The 16213-nt window shown below is 40.3% G+C and overlaps 2 protein-coding genes across 3 annotated transcripts; one reads left to right on the forward strand and one right to left on the reverse strand.

The window, feature by feature from the left end:
• Positions 1-852: 852 nt before the first annotated feature.
• Positions 853-1789, reverse strand: GON7 (GON7 subunit of KEOPS complex). The gene is made up of 2 exons (XM_067296962.1): positions 1546-1789; positions 853-1374 (listed from the first exon to the last, which is right to left on the reverse strand). Exons 1-2 carry the CDS (start codon positions 1742-1744, stop codon positions 1250-1252), a joined length of 324 nt encoding a protein of 107 aa, XP_067153063.1. The 5' UTR covers positions 1745-1789; the 3' UTR covers positions 853-1249.
• Positions 1790-2040: 251 nt separating this feature from the next.
• Positions 2041-14481, forward strand: UBR7 (ubiquitin protein ligase E3 component n-recognin 7). 2 transcript variants are annotated; one of them, XM_067296963.1, is made up of 11 exons: positions 2045-2266; positions 2442-2575; positions 3765-3825; positions 5460-5555; positions 6723-6776; positions 7987-8092; positions 9722-9906; positions 10485-10616; positions 10991-11153; positions 12057-12118; positions 12885-14481. In XM_067296963.1, the coding sequence occupies exons 1-11, from the start codon at positions 2102-2104 to the stop codon at positions 12975-12977; spliced, it is 1251 nt and encodes a 416-aa protein (XP_067153064.1). In that variant the 5' UTR covers positions 2045-2101; the 3' UTR covers positions 12978-14481. The 2 variants fall into 2 exon arrangements, with proteins under 2 accessions (XP_067153065.1, XP_067153064.1); XM_067296964.1 differs by lacking the exon at positions 10485-10616 and having other exon boundaries at positions 2041-2266.
• The last annotated feature ends 1732 nt before the right edge of the window (positions 14482-16213 follow it).

The raw sequence follows: 16213 nt of genomic DNA on the forward strand, positions 1-16213 counted from the left end.
CCCTCCCTGCAAAAACCATCTGATAGCCTGATAACATTCCACATACTGCATTATGATCAGATGACAGGACAAGCTATCTTTCCTGCTCAGCAGAGAGACTGGGTTATGCTGGTTTATACAGCCAAGAACATAACATACTTGTAGGTGTTATAGGAATATTTATGTTTTTTTTCCCCTCTAAAATAAACTATACTAACCAGTGTAGAATGTGATTATATTACCCCTAGTTCCTGCCCGGACTTTTGTTTTTTTTAATATAAAGTGTCATAAAATTTCACTCTGCTCATTTTGTCCTTTGGAGGTAATGTGAGAATTCTGCATAGGCAGACTATTAGGCTGTGATGTTCACTTTATTTGACTTAACTACTGAAAGAGCCTAAAAATCAACCTGGTTAAAACTCAGTGATGAAAAAAGGTATATAAAAATTAACTGGTGCATGAAGAAACAGAGATTGTTTGGAAGAAACAGATGATTAGGGTAGACAGCTGTGTTTTACTTGTATAATAATCTAAAAGATAATTATTAAAATCACATTGACTTGTCAGCTTTCTAGCTATCATCAAAATTCAAAATTTTTGGAGACTAAGATTTCCAACTCTTTCAATCTACGTAGCCTATGACCTTTAACTGGAAAGTACTTTAGTGATGGGTGACTAAAATAAACCTTTTATATTATATGCAGAAACAATCTTCCATCTTTTAGGCTCATAGGATTGTTCAGGAACAATCACATCTGTGCAATTGTTTTTAACTGATTTTGAATACTCAAGTGATCTTACGCTACTTTCTCTCCATACAAATGACTTGTTTGTCTTATACCATTTTAAAACCATATCTGACAAAATAACAGGTTCCATATTTTATTAGTTTATTTTAAAATAGTTTGGTCTTAAGTCATATGAAGAAATACTGTGATTCAGGAGAAGCCATTAAAAAATGTAATGGTCAGAAGACTCGGTGTGTTTTGTATCTACACCAGCTGGTTTACTGAAAATTCTTCTTCATCTTTTCAGCCTAATACTCGCTTCCTGTTGCTAATGCCAATGCACACCCTTTTATTAGGGCTCCTATATTAAAGTAGTGGTGGGGATCGACATTTCATTTTTAAAACATAAGTAAAAAGAATAAAAATGCAGACATCTGCCTTGCAAGAACAGTCTGCCCACCCCCGAGGTACCACTGTCCAAAAGAACACTTACATTCTGTAAAGTCTCTTTTTAGGCCTAAATACAGTCTTTCACGCCATAGTCACGACTGCTGAACTTTTGTCCGTTTTAGAGGCGGGCCATCTGCGTTTGCTTTCATATCAATGTTGTTCTCATCCTCATCTTCATCACCTTCCTCCTCCTCCTCCTCCTCTTCCCCAACATCACCTACGAGGGTTCAAACAGCGGATGAGGTGTTGAAAAAAGCACACAGCCCCTCCGGTAGCACACCGCTGCCAGAGGAGGGCGCTGAGGCAGAGGGGGCGGCGGCGGCGCCCGGCTCCCCGCGCGCCCCCGCCCCGCCCCAGGGCACGCGCCCAACGGCCGCCCGCCACTCACCGCGCGGCCGGCCACGGCCCGCCGCCTCTCTCTCCTGCTGCACCAGAGGCCCCAGCAGCTCCGTGACCTGCTCCTGCAGCTTCTCGAGGCCCCGCAGCAGCCCCCGCAGCTCGCCGCCCGCGCCCGCCTCCGCCTCGCAGCGCACCAGCAGCGGCCAGGTCCGCCCGTCGCGGCCCGTCAGCTCCGCGCGCAGCTCCATCCCGCCGCCGGGGGGCGGGGCGAGCAGGGGGCCGTCACGGGCACCGCCGCCGCCCAATCCGCAGCCCGCGCGCGCTAACCCGGAAGCGCTCGCAACCCGCCCGCCAGCCCCCACGCGGCCCGCGAGGCCGCCCATCGCGCGCGCAAGCCCCGCCCCGTGGCTCTCGGGGGCTGCGTGCTACAACGCCGCGTCGCGCGCTGCTCCCCCCCCCTTTGTGACTCGCCGCCGCGCGCGTCACGTGGGGCGCGCGCGCGGTTGCGGTTCCGCTTCCGCCGCGGCGCCCCCTGGCGCTCGAGCCGCGCTTTCCCGCCTCGCCTCGCCTCGGCCCGGCCCGGCCCTCGGCGTCGGGTGGCGGCGATGGAGGCGGCGGCGGAGGGCGCGGAGCAGGGGGGCGGCGGCGCGGGGGGCCCGGAGGAGCCCGTGGTGTCCCTGGCGGAGGTGCTGGCGGAGAACGAGGAGCTGGAGAAGGAGGCGCGGGCCGTGCTGGGGGGCAGCGACCACGAGCGCTGCAGCTACTCCCAGGTGGGGGCGGGGCCGGGGCCGGGGCCGGGCCGGGCGCGCGCACCTGGCGCTTCGCGGGGGGCGCCGCCGCGGGGCCCCCCGGTCCTGCTGCCGCCGCCTGCCGCGGGGCTGGGCGCCCTCGCGGCGCGGCCCGGTCCGCCCCGCCGCCGCGCCCACGCGCGCCGTTTCGTTGCAGGGCGCCGTGAAGCGGCAGGCGCTGTACGCCTGCAGCACCTGCACCCCGGCGGGCGAGGAGCCGGCGGGCATCTGCCTGGCCTGCAGCTACGAGTGCCACGGCACGCACAAGCTGTTCGAGCTGTACACCAAGAGGTAAAGCGGGGCCCGCAGCCGCGCGGAGCCCTCGGCCGGGGCTTTGGGCGAACCGCGCAGCGGGGCGCAGAGCGGTGCGAGTACAGGCGTTACGTGCGCCCTCCCCCTAAAAACTGCGTCCGTCTGTACCTGAAATGCACGTATGCTGCTTGCAACAGAAAAAAAGTAACACTGAACAGTAAGTTTTGACACGGAAGTAACACAGAACAGTTTGAGCCTCCCTCTGGAAGCAGTACCCTAAGAACTGGGGGTATTGCATCTTTTCAAATCTTCAGTGTTCGTGCTGTGGGTTTTCTTGGAAACTACTAAATGTTCTTGCCACAAATGCTTTTTAAATGTTAAGGCTTATCCTTGCAATTTCCCCTGCAAATCAAGTAATCATTTAAGGTTCATACAGGTATCTAGTGCAACACAACTGTCTCTGGCATGAAATACAGCACTTCCTTTAGCACGGTACTGAAACACAGTGGTTTAAACTAATAATCGTTATTATCTCTCAGGTTTTCCTTACTGGTCTGAGTACTTTGAAACTCCTTGAAGGATTTTGGTACATAGATTAATTGTCCAGAGAAAAATTTCCCCAGAGCATTTTCTGCTGTACATAAAAATTTTAAGTAAGATGAGTCTTAATGGACCAAAGTAGGACAATGTTTAGATGTGTATCTATCTCATGCAAGACACCATGTTTCCACTAGTATGGAGTCTTGCAAAATTGTGCTGGCAACTTAGGTCAGATTAATAAAGTACTCTTGTTCCTCCATCCTCTTTAGATATCTAAGTGTCCTATGCTGTTTTAGTGAGAATTTAGGTGTCTGAATAGGAGATAAGTGCTTAATCATCTTTGTGGATCTTGCCTTTGGAAATGAACCAATTTACACTCCTCTTTTGCCTATATACATGCTTGCCTTTTTGAATGTGGTAGTTGCAGCACCCTTAGTTAGCTGTTCTGTTGAGTTCTTCCAGCCAAATGCTGTTGTAAATGATGATGTTACCTGAGATCTGCCAGGAACGCAGCATGAGGTGGTAAGGCCGCAAGGCTCTTTGGCCAATTCTAACAGATGCTAGTGTTTAAATAGCTGCAAGAATATTTTTATGGTTCCTAATAAATTGTTGGGATTTGTTATAAATACAAAAGTTAATGTATTTTTATATAATAAAAAATCTGAAATGCTTTGTTTTTCCTTTCCAGGAACTTCCGCTGTGACTGTGGAAATAGCAAGTTCAAAAACTTGCAGTGCAAGTTACTTCCAGTAAGTTCAGATACAGATTTTAGACATGCAAAATCAAAATAACAGAAGGTTGGTATCTTGCCTCAGAGAGTGCTGACTCACATGGTGCCTCTTCTCCCAGCAAGTTAAATGAGGGGGAATGTTTGAGCTTTGTCACTCATGGGTGCAGCTGTTTGCGTCCATAGCTAGCTCAATGCTTGAAACAGTGAAAATGCTTTAGCGTGTTGTGGTGCCTGTATTAATAAGTCCTGCTAGGTCTAAGCTGGCTTCAGGAGAATCTTTTGGGGTGTGATTTTTACAATTGCTTTAAGGAAACTTCAGAGTGTGCTGTTGTCAGAATGGACATTTCCATCCCTTTCTCTGTGGCAGCTTCAGTGCACTAATCTTTTTTGATAGGCTGCCACTGGAGTCTACTGAAGGAGTAGTTTTTTACTGTATTAAGCTCCCTGTAGTTTCAAGCTCAGTGGGCAGTTTGGACTCATCAAGTATTTGGTGATGTTCTGGAAAGCAAACAGAGGAAGGAAGCTCTTTGGCTTGCCTGCAGTTCTGTTCCCAAGATGATAACGCTCCAAATGTAGAAACAGCAAGTGGTTCTGTGTGTATACCCTTTTGGTCCTGGCAGAATTGGGGCTGATCCAGAGCCAGTAAGCCTAGAGCTGTGGTCAGGTGATCCCTACAGAGACACCTGTGGCAACTTTAAGATGTTAGTGCTCCTTGTTGAGTCAGCAAAATGGATCATGTGGCTCCTCCTTCACTTCAGTGCAAAATCAATCTACTAGTTTAAATGACCTTCAGCATCAGTATGTTAAGCTGGCTGACTTCATGGATGAAGGGAGCTCATGTCATTTGTTCTTCTTTTAACAAAGTAATGGTAAAAAGCATTTTATAGTGTATAAATGGTCCCAGCTGTTTTTGCAAGGGCTGACTGTGGTCCTAGGCTGAAACTACATACAGTTCTAAAGTCCTCTGGCCCCAGCTGTATTAGCTGTATTTTTGAAGTGGAATTAGCTGTAACCAAACTTCATTCAGCATGTTCTGTAATTTGGAACACCCTCTCGTATAGAGTGAGGCTTAGATGACATGAATTTAGTATAAGCTCAATGGTAAGATTAAACAAAATTGGGTTTGGACCATGGTCTGGATTTTTTTTTTTTTTTTTTTTTTTTAAGAGAGGGGAAGTGCATGGTAAATCTGCAGACTTTGCTACAATGGCAACAGACATGCATTATTGGTGATCAAACCTCAAGGATTTTGTTTGAATAAAATCTTAGTGGCTAATGGCTTTCTGGAAAGAATTGTGCATATATAAAAAGAAGTTTGAATTTAGCTATCAACAGTTACTGTTAAAGAAGTATTATGCTCTTAGGTAATTTTAGATTAGCAGTAGCTTAAAAAAACTCCGTAGTTGCCATTTGTTCTATGTGTAGAAAGACTGTTCTTCCTATTTCCTTTTGAACTTCAGTATTCATCATGTGCCCTATCTTCTGCCTACTGTATAACATAGGAGTCTCAGGGTAATATCTTTGTTTTCAGATCTTCAAACTGATGTGTATAATGATTGCTTTTAGGAAGCAAAATAGAACAGGTTTTTTAGGGTATGCATCTTCTATTTCTCACTGCATTGTCTATTGAAACAATTTGTCCTTTCTTTCTAGGAAAAGGGCAAGGTGAATTCAGGAAATAAGTATAATGACAATTTCTTTGGATTATACTGTACTTGTAAAAGACCTTATCCTGATCCTGAAGATGAGGTAAGAAATGAAAAATCTAGTAGTAATCATATTCAGAAGATATTTATACAAAACACTGTGCAAAGGGTGGTCCACAAGCTATTTGCTAAGGAAGATCCCACTTTAAGAAATTTTATGATTGATATTACCTTGACTGTTATTCACTGTATAAAGTAATACATTCTCACTTTTATTTAAAATAGTTTAAAAAAAAATTATACTTTAAAAACAGATGAGGAAGACACGCCATCATTTGGACAAAATGGTGGTGCAGTTATCTCTGCTTTCCTCTCTGTAAAATTTTATTGTTCCGTTAGGGGATGGGTTTATCTTGAGAAGTCCTACAAACAGAGAATAAGTCACTTGATATGAGAGATCTGAATCTGCTTCCTCATGCTTGCAACAGTGCTCTAACAGGACTGCTTCTGGAGTGGGGAGATTCTCTCTTTCAACAGGGGCTTTAGCCTTCCTTTATGTCAGTGAGAATGCTGTTTCTCTGTCTGAAGTATTAAAACATGACACTTGGTTTACACACAGAAACTTTCCTTTGCAGTTATAAAAGTTAGATGTTTAAAAAAAAAATGAGTTTGTTAGGGACAGAAAGAATAAGAAAGGCATAAGTCTTCCAAATATGAAAAAACTGTATTAGTGTTATTATCAAATATGAACTCATTTCTCCCAAGTTTAATGAAATCTAAATATTTCAAAAGAAATCATTAATAATTGTTTCATAATAAATCAGTTTGTACTAAGTTTGTATTATGGACAGTTAAGTTAGGAATCTGACATTCCTAAATAAAACCTGATGACACTGAGAATATAAATATCTTTGTTTTGATAAGTTCCCTGTTACGCATTTCTGTTTACAGGAAGAAAGCTACCGATACCATGCTAACTTTTATCTGTCCTTTTGTATAAGAATGTCTTGCTGTACTGGGAAAACTAGTTTTGTAATACACCTGGGAGTTTCCACAGTCTTCATAATTTAATAAAATACACGTGCTCTTGAACTTTAAGGAAGCAAAATGCCTAATGAAATGGTAACTACTTATTAATGGCAGCTCAGTGTGGGTGGGTGAAGAGGGAAATGCAATTCACTTGAGTGGGCTTTGCATAATACTGTAGTTTGAGGGTTGTGAAAGATTCTGAAGGTTGATATTAATGCTAATAATACGACCGTTCATCTAGATTCCAGATGAAATGATCCAATGCATAGTTTGCGAAGACTGGTTCCATGGAAGGGTAAGGAAACTATAAGTAGCACAGTTGCCATTAGCATAGAAATAAATTAATGTCATCAGTTAATTTTGTATGGTAATTCTTACTTGGAAAGATTTGCTATAATTCTCAGAAGATTTTTACATAAGTTCTGAGGCAGTTCTTTTCAGCTTCTGCAAGGTATTACTAAATGTTTAAACTTGCGTTGCTGTTCACTGTGGTCCAAAATAATTGGGAATACCTCTACTTTTTTCAAGGTTACTTCTGCAGAATAAAATAATAGGTTTGTAACTGTCTTTAACTGGAAAATTATAATCTTGGAATCAGTGAGTTCTTTAATGTAAAGCACATCATTATCAACTATCTATTTGTTCATTCAGAGGGATGCTTTTTTGAATTGTAATTACATTAAATAGTAAGGAACAAACTGCACTGTTGGTCCCTGATTACAGACTTTGGGGAAATCTTTTAAAAGCAGCTAAGCACTTCACTGAATGCCCTACTTAATGCATGAGCAAGGATTCAGCTTGTCATGCCTTTGAGGGCATGAGTGAAATTTCACAGTGGATGTAAGAAAGTTAAATGTTTGACGTTGCTGGAACAAGTAAGAAAACAAGATGATTGGCTTCAATTATAGGTTCTGTAGATAAACTGTGGGTTTCTTTCTTATGTATAAATGTGTGCATTAAGGATGTTGTGCTGCATGCTGTAAGCTGTATAAGAATGTTTTTCAAAAGAAAACAGTTAAGTGCTTTTAATTGCCTCAGTATTTCTCACAAATTTGAGGGCTTTGAGACCTAATTCTTCTCAATTTCAGTATGTGAACAATGAAGATTTACAATCTCTTATGTGTAAGGAAACAATCACAAAAAGTTAATGTAGGAGTTTAAAGATGCCATGAGTGTTAGGTATCTTATTAGGCAGCTATATTTAGGACAGTATTTAGAAGAGTAATGTTTAGAAATGAGATAAAGATAGAACTGAGATTTCTGGGTATGTAGAAAGCATAAAAGACAGTAAACAAAGGCACTGTGATCTCAGTTTTTCCCTGGAATTTGATCTGTTCTTTCCAGCTTTTCGGTTATACTGATGCTGGTTGTAAGAAGGAAGCAGGACTGTATGCTTGCGATGAAAATACGATAGTAGCTGACATTTTACTTGCACTAAAACTAGAGTTGCATCTGTTAAATTGCAGCCAACATTCCACTGCTGTGTGCTTGTTTCTCTTTGACAGCATCTTGGTGCAGTGCCTCCTGAAAGTGGAGACTTCCATGAAATGATATGCCAAGCCTGCATGAAGCACTGCCATTTCCTATGGGCCTATGCTTCACAATTAGCAGGTAAAGAAAACTAAGATATCTGAGCCAATGTTTCTCTAGTATGTATTTCTCATGCTTAATTGATTATTGACATAATATATTTGAGTGGTAGGAGAAATGATATTCATCATGTCAGATACCAACCTTTAGCAGTGAAACACAAGGCTGCGCTAAATGTTCTATAAAAGAAGTCTGGTTCATAAATCTTAATGCCATAGTTCTCGCTATTTTATTTATTTCATCAAAGGGGTGCTAGCACATGGATGGATAAAAATCTATTACTTGTCCTAAGGAACTTAAGTTCTAGGCTGAATCAAAAGATCTGAAGAGCCATCATAAGGGAAGCAGTGAGGAATACAGCTAGGTTTGAGAGACTCCAAACAGAAGAGAGTGAATGATAGTGACTTGAAAAGAGTGTATAAAATCTTAATTTGAACTTAATTGGAGCTTGGTTTGGGTTGTGTGTTCCCTCAGGAGAGACCAGTGGTCTCACCAGGTGTCATTTGGTATGTGGTCTCCACAGGATCAGAAGAGTATATGACTTGATTTCAGTGGAAAGAGCTGATTTCATGTAGTCTTGTTTCCTAAAGAGTCCTTATATTGACTGGAGATTGAGCTCTCATGCACCAGGAATTTCAAATGGTAATTTTAAGGATTCCACGATGGATTACCTAGAATTCTCTTCTTTGCTTCCCTTTCCCCCCAACTAGCTGTGTCATCGTGCACACATTTGAATTGACATCAAAAGATAAATTTATTTGACACCAGAAGCAGTTAGTATAGTTGATCTATCATAGAGTTCTGGTTGCTGAGATCACTTCACTTGGATGTTGAGTCACCCCAAACTCTTGGAAGCTGAATACATTAGTACATCCTTAGAAGCAGTAGAGGTGACAACTGTGACTTTTCCTTGGTAGAATTTACTTTGTATTTTTGAGCTATTTTGATGGAAATTGATATCTTCAGCAAAAGGTTTTATGGGGAAAAGTAGAGCTCTTGAAGAAACATTCAGCTGAAGTTACATAATTGTAACTTCTGGTTAGTAAGAGCATGTGCAGCAGAGGGTCTACAGAAGGTCTTGTGTTTGGTACATTGAATTGTTATTAATTTACAATTTTGTGTATAAACAACTGCTTAAATTGTCTTTTTCAAAACTATGTATAAAGCTGAAGACTGCTGTAAATGCTTTATAAAGGGCATTAAATGATTTTTTTTCTTTTTTAATTGTCTGGAGAAAACAAAGATACTGGATTCTGACATAAAGTCAACAAAAAAATTCTGTACAATACGAGGATGTTTGTCCTTCTTGACACTTCTTGGTAGCGATCACAGATTCGGTAGCTGTCATGTACTATGTGAAATTGTGATGCCCTTTTCCCCTCTCCTAGGTCTTATGTTTTGGGAGGTGGAGGATTTTTGGATTGGAATATGAGAGGTGAAGAAGGCAGTGATGAAAGAGGAAGGGGTTTCATTGTATACATAGGTCACCATATTTGGATAGCTGTAGAATGTATCTAGGACTTGATATCATCTGGATCAGACGGTCCAGGTGCTCTGTAACACTACATTATAAAGCAAAAAAGAAAGCTTGTAGTAGTCTGTACTGTGCCTGGCACAATATTTTTATTTATGTGGATACGTATCTTCTAGTTCCTGCTTTGACCAAAGTGAACTCTCTTGAAGACAAAGGGATCATCCTGAATGTCGAGGAAAGCGAAGAACAGAAAAAAGAAATAAAAAAAGAAAGTGGAGTAGAACACCAAGAAAAGGAGGAGGGAAAGCAAATAGAACAGTTTAATGAGCCATCTACTAGCTCTGGGTCTTCATGTCCAGAGGTAAAATGTGCTTTCTTTTCTGTTGTATATTCCTGTTGATGATAGAGAAACTAAAGCCCACCTCTTTCTGTGTAGGTTCAGTGAAAAGGTTTTCTGTCCAGTTCCGTGCTCATTTTCAGTATTTTTGTTACTGACATGTTAAATACATGTTCTCTGTAGAGCGTGGAGTAGGCTATGGAACATGCTTGGAAATGTGTGTCACAAGGGCATAATGTCACTTGCAGGTGGTTTAGATCCATCCCTGCACTTGTCAGCTGTTGTGCCTTTACACTGAAATAACTCCCGAGTTTGTTTTAATATAGCGATATTATGCATTGTAGCTGCATTTGCATGATAGTCCAGCTCTGCTTTCATAAACATTTATGACTATTGCAGTAAACTTCTACAGAAGAGTATATTTATATTTAATGAAAACTGCTAAAAACACATCAGCATCCTCATGTGAATGGAACAGTAACATAGGTTGTCCTATAGAAATAAACGTGTCTGAGACAAAAAAACCAAAAACAAACAAACAAAACTTGCCTAAGGAAAATGAATGTATTTGAAGTGCATTGAACACTCTCATTTTAATTCAGATAGTTACTAAGAGTGAAGACCCAGTCTGCAAGCTGAAAGAACTCCAAAGCAAGCAATTTTTAAAAAAAGATACTGCCACCTTTTGGCCATCAAACTGGAGAAGCAAATTATGCACATGTGAAGACTGTTTGGTATGTATGCTCTCTTCATTGTAAGTGTGGGGAGGCAGAGAGGGACTCCCTGAAGAGAAGCTTGTAGATAAAAATCTGTCAAAACGTTCTTACTGTGCATATAGACACCTAGTGAGACATCCACTAGACCTAAAGAAACAAACAGAATCTTTTGGAATTAATACAGCATGTGTGAAGAAGCTTCTAAACGTTTATATTTTCCTGTGATTTAGAACTAATGTCATTCTGGAAGTCTTCATGAGACATGGTTGAAATGCTTGTTGATACAAAATTTACATTATGAATTGCAATACTTAATGTGAAAAGGGGTTGGAGAATGCATCTGTGCCTGAAGAATTTTGTAATCTGAAATTAAATTTTACTTTATTCTCCAGAAAATGTATTCAGAGCTTGAAGTCCAGTTCCTGACAGATGAATGTGACACTGTCTTGGCCTATGAAAATAAAGGTACCAGTGACCAAGAAACCGACAGGAGAGATCCTTTAATGGACACCCTTAACAGCATGAACAGAGTCCAGCAAGTAGAACTCATCTGTGGTAAATATAACTTCATTTTTAGAATCTGCCTTAGCATTTTGAATGAACAATTTACTGTATAAAGACCATATCATATATATACACATTATGTGGTCTTTATTACATAACCATATAATACCATAGCAGGTATTACAGTATTATAATTTGGCATCCAACTATTTTTAAAGAACCTGTCATACAGTCTTCTACACTTTAATCAACCTCAAATGGTATTACTGTGGAGAAGTCTGTCCTCTCTGGCCTGTTGTTATAACTTTAACTTCCTTATGTTAAGAAAGCAGCTGATGTAGAAGTCTTCTCTTTTTTAACATCTTAGATAGTATATTAATGGTAATTCCTTGTAAGATGAATGTTAAATTTACATTCCTGTCTTTTGGCCCATTTCTTACCTTGTTCTGTTAATCTTATGTTGCTTTGGGGCTGGCAGCTGATGCGAAGCTGGGGTGCAAGGTTTCTTTTTGTTTCTATTATTGACAGGACAGTCTTGATGTATTTTGTAAGTGGAGCAGTATTCCCCTCCTTTGAATAAGAGGTTTATGCTCTGGTGAGAACACTTGCTAGGACTTCCTACCACCTACCTGTGCTTTTGCAGTTACAATTTGGGGGGAGGAGGGAGTCCTTTAATTGCATTAATTCATTCTCTGGACTTCTATATATTTCTCTGAAGATCACCTGAATGGATATTCAGACTGCATAAGCTAGTCAGATAACTGCATTAGGTTCCTGAAGTTTACTCATTCTTGCTTGTTTATTTAATTTATAATCCAGTTCAAACCTAGATTTCTCTAAACTAAATCTAACTAGTGACAGGAGGAAATAGAGCAAGTCTTCATCTTAAGCCAGTGTTAAACTAAAGCTGGGTCTTTTTTTTTCCCCCTCCATGCCTTCACTTTCTCCATCCAGAATACAATGATTTAAAGACAGAACTGACTGACTATCTCAGGAGATTTGCAGATGAGGGAACGGTAAGGTGTAACTTGCAGAAATTGTTTGCTTGCTAGAAAATGTGTTTCGAAGTACTGCTGGGGGATGTTGAATATAATATTTTTTTCCTCTCAGAGTTGCTGGTACTCAAGTAAACATTGTACATTTCTGATTCTATTGGGATTTAAAAACTATTTCTGTTTGTTAGAGAAATTTTTGAGAGGCAACAGGAACAGCACAGAAATGTGCTGAGAGCAGCTTTTAAATTGAAATTTCTTCAGGAAAAAAAAGTCTTAATCTTCATGCTCGGTCTTAGGCTGCATTTAAACCTTCAGAAGCACAAAGACTGACTAAATAGTGGCAGACAATCTTTTTCAGTTGTTTTACTCAAGAAATTAGTATGCCATTATTAACATGGAGATTTTATTTGTTCAAATTAAGCCACAGATTTGCCAAAATGCCATTCATTCCTAATTATATTTCAGTGCATCTGAAGTGAGCTTGTGAAATCTTGCTTTGTGATAATTATTCTGATCATAAAAGCAAGTAACTGAGCACATTAAAATTATCATCAGAAGCATTCCTCCATACACTTGTTCTACCTTTGGGTAGCTCATTTCCCTACTTGTATTCTCTTTTAGTGGAATTTGGTATTAATCACTTCCTTTGGGTAGGACAGGAGAACTGTATCAAAGAGATTTCTGGATATCTGTTTTTATGTTTCGTAAGTGTGTGTAATACATGTAAGAAAAGGACTGTTAAGTTAATTACTGTATCACAACTTGGGTTTCATATTATTTCCATTAGGTTGTTAAAAGAGAAGACATTCAGCACTTCTTTGAAGAATTTCAGTCACGAAAAAGACGACGGACTAATAGGATGCAGTATTACTGTAGTTAGACTGAGAGGTTTTGAGTCTGAAAGGACAACTGGGAAAACAATATATCCGTTGACAAACAGAAGAGGCATCTTTAATAGTTGGCTTTTCCTCAACATCCTACTGTCCAAGAAACTGCCTCCAACTTTTTCCTCATTTTGTTTCATATTTCCTTTATTTGTAGTGCACATGTGTTCTTAACAGGTACATTGCATAGTGATTCATTTATATGGATTTCAGTATTGATCTGCTTTACATTTCTTTGAAAGTTGGCCTTGTTTCAAAAGGGGAGAATTGCTTGTTAAAAGAACTTTGTGCCACTGTTTATTCCCTTTATTCTTTGACCTGTTTTACTTTTAGTGCCTATAGCTGTACACCATACTAAAACACGGGCGTGGTCTGCCCATCTTGGTTTCTATACAATGTAGGAAATTTGCACTTAGTGTGTGTTGCAAACTGGGGTGTGTTGCTTTCCTGCTCTAAATGGTTCTGTATCATCTCTTCTGGTTGCAGTGATTCTATCATACACCCCCAGCCCAAAGTTGGTTTCTATTACTACATGTAGGGAGGCATGATTCTGCAAGGGGGAAAGGAGGCATGTGTTATAATGATGTCCATTGGTTCTAATCCTGTTGAATGAAACTGCATTCTACAGTTCGGGTCCTATCATGTGAACTAAATGGCACTGTACCTTCACATGCTAACTCTATATACTGTGGAAGTATTCCCCAAGCATGTGAAAAATCAGAAATCATGGGTTGGTCCTGATACAGCAGAATGTTGTATCTATTTTTTTTATTCAAAAACTGTTTCTAGATATTGTACAGTGTTTTACATGCAAAAATTTGTCCCAGGAACTTTATCCTCTCACTGGAATGTAAACAATATCCAGTAGGAGGTATTAAGTTACAAATTAAGTATTGGGGGTTTTGTTAAAGGAATTTTAATATGCTTTGGTTTTAAAAACTAACCTACTTTAAATTGTTCTATTTCATAAGTGTTCCTAAAATGTTGCAGCATCCTAGCATTTTGCTACAGTATAAAGTGTGTGATCTTTTTATAATCACTGTGATAATCAAGGAATAGAAAATGTTTCACCAACTTAAGAATCTACAGTTAACTAAAACTAAATATCAAATTTCCCAGAAGTCATTTTGAGCTTAATGTAGTTTTTAGTTTTTCTTTACCCACAAAACCCCCAAAATCCTTTAAGAAAGTTCTAATTTTTAACTCCCACTCTATGTAGTTGGAGGATTTGCTTACCATGAGGTACTGTTCTGCTCCCATGTTAAGATTTCTTAGAAGAAAATCCAGCTTTTATCATTGTTAATTCTTTTTGGCCACCTCATTTACAAAAGCAAGTTCTAGCATAAAGACTCAGTTAATTAATTTGTTTTATGCAAATATGACTAGTTGCTTTTAAATCTAACTCTGGGTATTGTATGTGCTTTTTTGTAGCAACTGTTATGGGAGTTGTAACTGCATACCTAACTAAAATACCTAAAAATTAAATAACTTCAATCTGCACTGTCTTTGTATTTGAATTGCTGCTATGCCATTTTGTTCTCATCCATATCCAGCTCAGTGCATCGTAATGTGATGGTTACCTGTTTAGCCATATGACCAAGATGCACGTAAGAGTGAGTCAGCCATTGTCTTGGCAAGTCAAGCCTTTCATTCCTAGATCTTTGCTTCCAGCCTTGACCCACTTGACTCTGGGCAGTTGTGAAACAAGGTGTGTAGTCCCATCACTGCTGGCATCTCACCCTAGAGTGTGGTTTGAGCAGGAGAAAAAAGCAGAACAGGATTATGTTTCTATTGTCTTGCAGTTCTCAGCATTTAATGGGCTAAAGTAGGGGAAAAATCTAGTCTGACCACAGGGTGCCCAGAGGTAACCACAGTTGGGGTTATTTCCAGCTCTGAATTCAAATCATCCTAAACTGAAACACTTAACTTTTCAAAAGTTTTATTGTTCTCCCTCAAGTACATACAAAATCTCCTTAAATGCCAAGGTCAGAGGGAGAATTTAAGTACTGTCTGTGCAGACTCTAGTCAGCTATGGTTCATCTTTCCATTGAACTAGAAAGTGGACATCCTGTCTGCTAAGCTTCTGTGTAAAGTTTCATATTACTGTAGCATCACTTAAACCTCATATGAAATGCATACTAAAACTGGTCTGACAAATCTTCCTGAATTCCTTCTCTTTCCTCAGAATCCCTAACTCAAACAAAACTATGAGCTGTATGTAGAATATGTACTCTTTGAGATGTTTAAACTGGCACAAACAACTCCATATTGCCTTCCAGTACAGGATGTCATTCTTGTTATTTATGGCTTACAGCATGTGGTCCTCAGGGTAGCTGCTGGATAAGAGATCATGTGTGCTTCTGAGATCATTTCCTCCTGACTGACTCAACATCCACCTCTGAAACCCAGGTGACCTGGAAGCAGCACTGCTCAACGGGCCAAGACAGCACTCACAATCATGTTACTTGTAGTTCTTGGAAACACATTTTCCTTACTGGTATTTCCCAGTTCCCTTTTACCACAGTCCAACAGGAACAGGATATTCAGTTATTTTGTCATACAAAAAACGGTTAGTGCAGGTTAGTGCTACCTTTGTGTCCTGGGAGGGTTGTGCACTAGGGGTGTTGCCTCAGGTCCTGTTGACCTTGTCTCGCATGTTCAGCACATGCGGACACTCTACACCATGCAGTGACAGCACAGCCCAAGGTATCAATGTATTAATAAAAACTGCTTACTACAGAGTTGGCAGGTGCAGGAAATATTTTGAACTAAAGCTGTAATTTCCACAAGAATTAGTTCCTGTAGCCACAATTCACACCATAATGTCAACACTGAACACACATGCTGTTCAATTCTTGGCATCAGCCTGTACTAAAGTAATGGAGCATAGTTTACCTGAAGTGATCAGCAAGTACTTGGACATAGCACTTAACAACTCACCTTTCAAATCTCCATCCATTTGTGCTTTCTTCCCAGAGGCTCTCCCCTAGATGAACAGGAATCTTATCTTCTCTGACATTAAGATGAAAGAATGTCATAAAAAAAGTAACAAAATGAAAGTATTAAAATTTCTCTGTTTTAGGAAGTTGTTCTTAAAACTTATCTTCTTAAAGGTAGGAATGAAGATAAACCCATAAGATTATACTGTACTTTTCCCTTCTTTCCCCCTCCTCCCCATTTAAGCCAGGAGATAACCCAAAGTATTCTGCTATTGTACATCAAAGTGAGACTA

The sequence above is a fragment of the Apteryx mantelli genome, chromosome 4 (assembly GCF_036417845.1).
Source record: "Apteryx mantelli isolate bAptMan1 chromosome 4, bAptMan1.hap1, whole genome shotgun sequence".
NCBI classification, from domain to species: Eukaryota; Metazoa; Chordata; class Aves; order Apterygiformes; family Apterygidae; genus Apteryx; species Apteryx mantelli.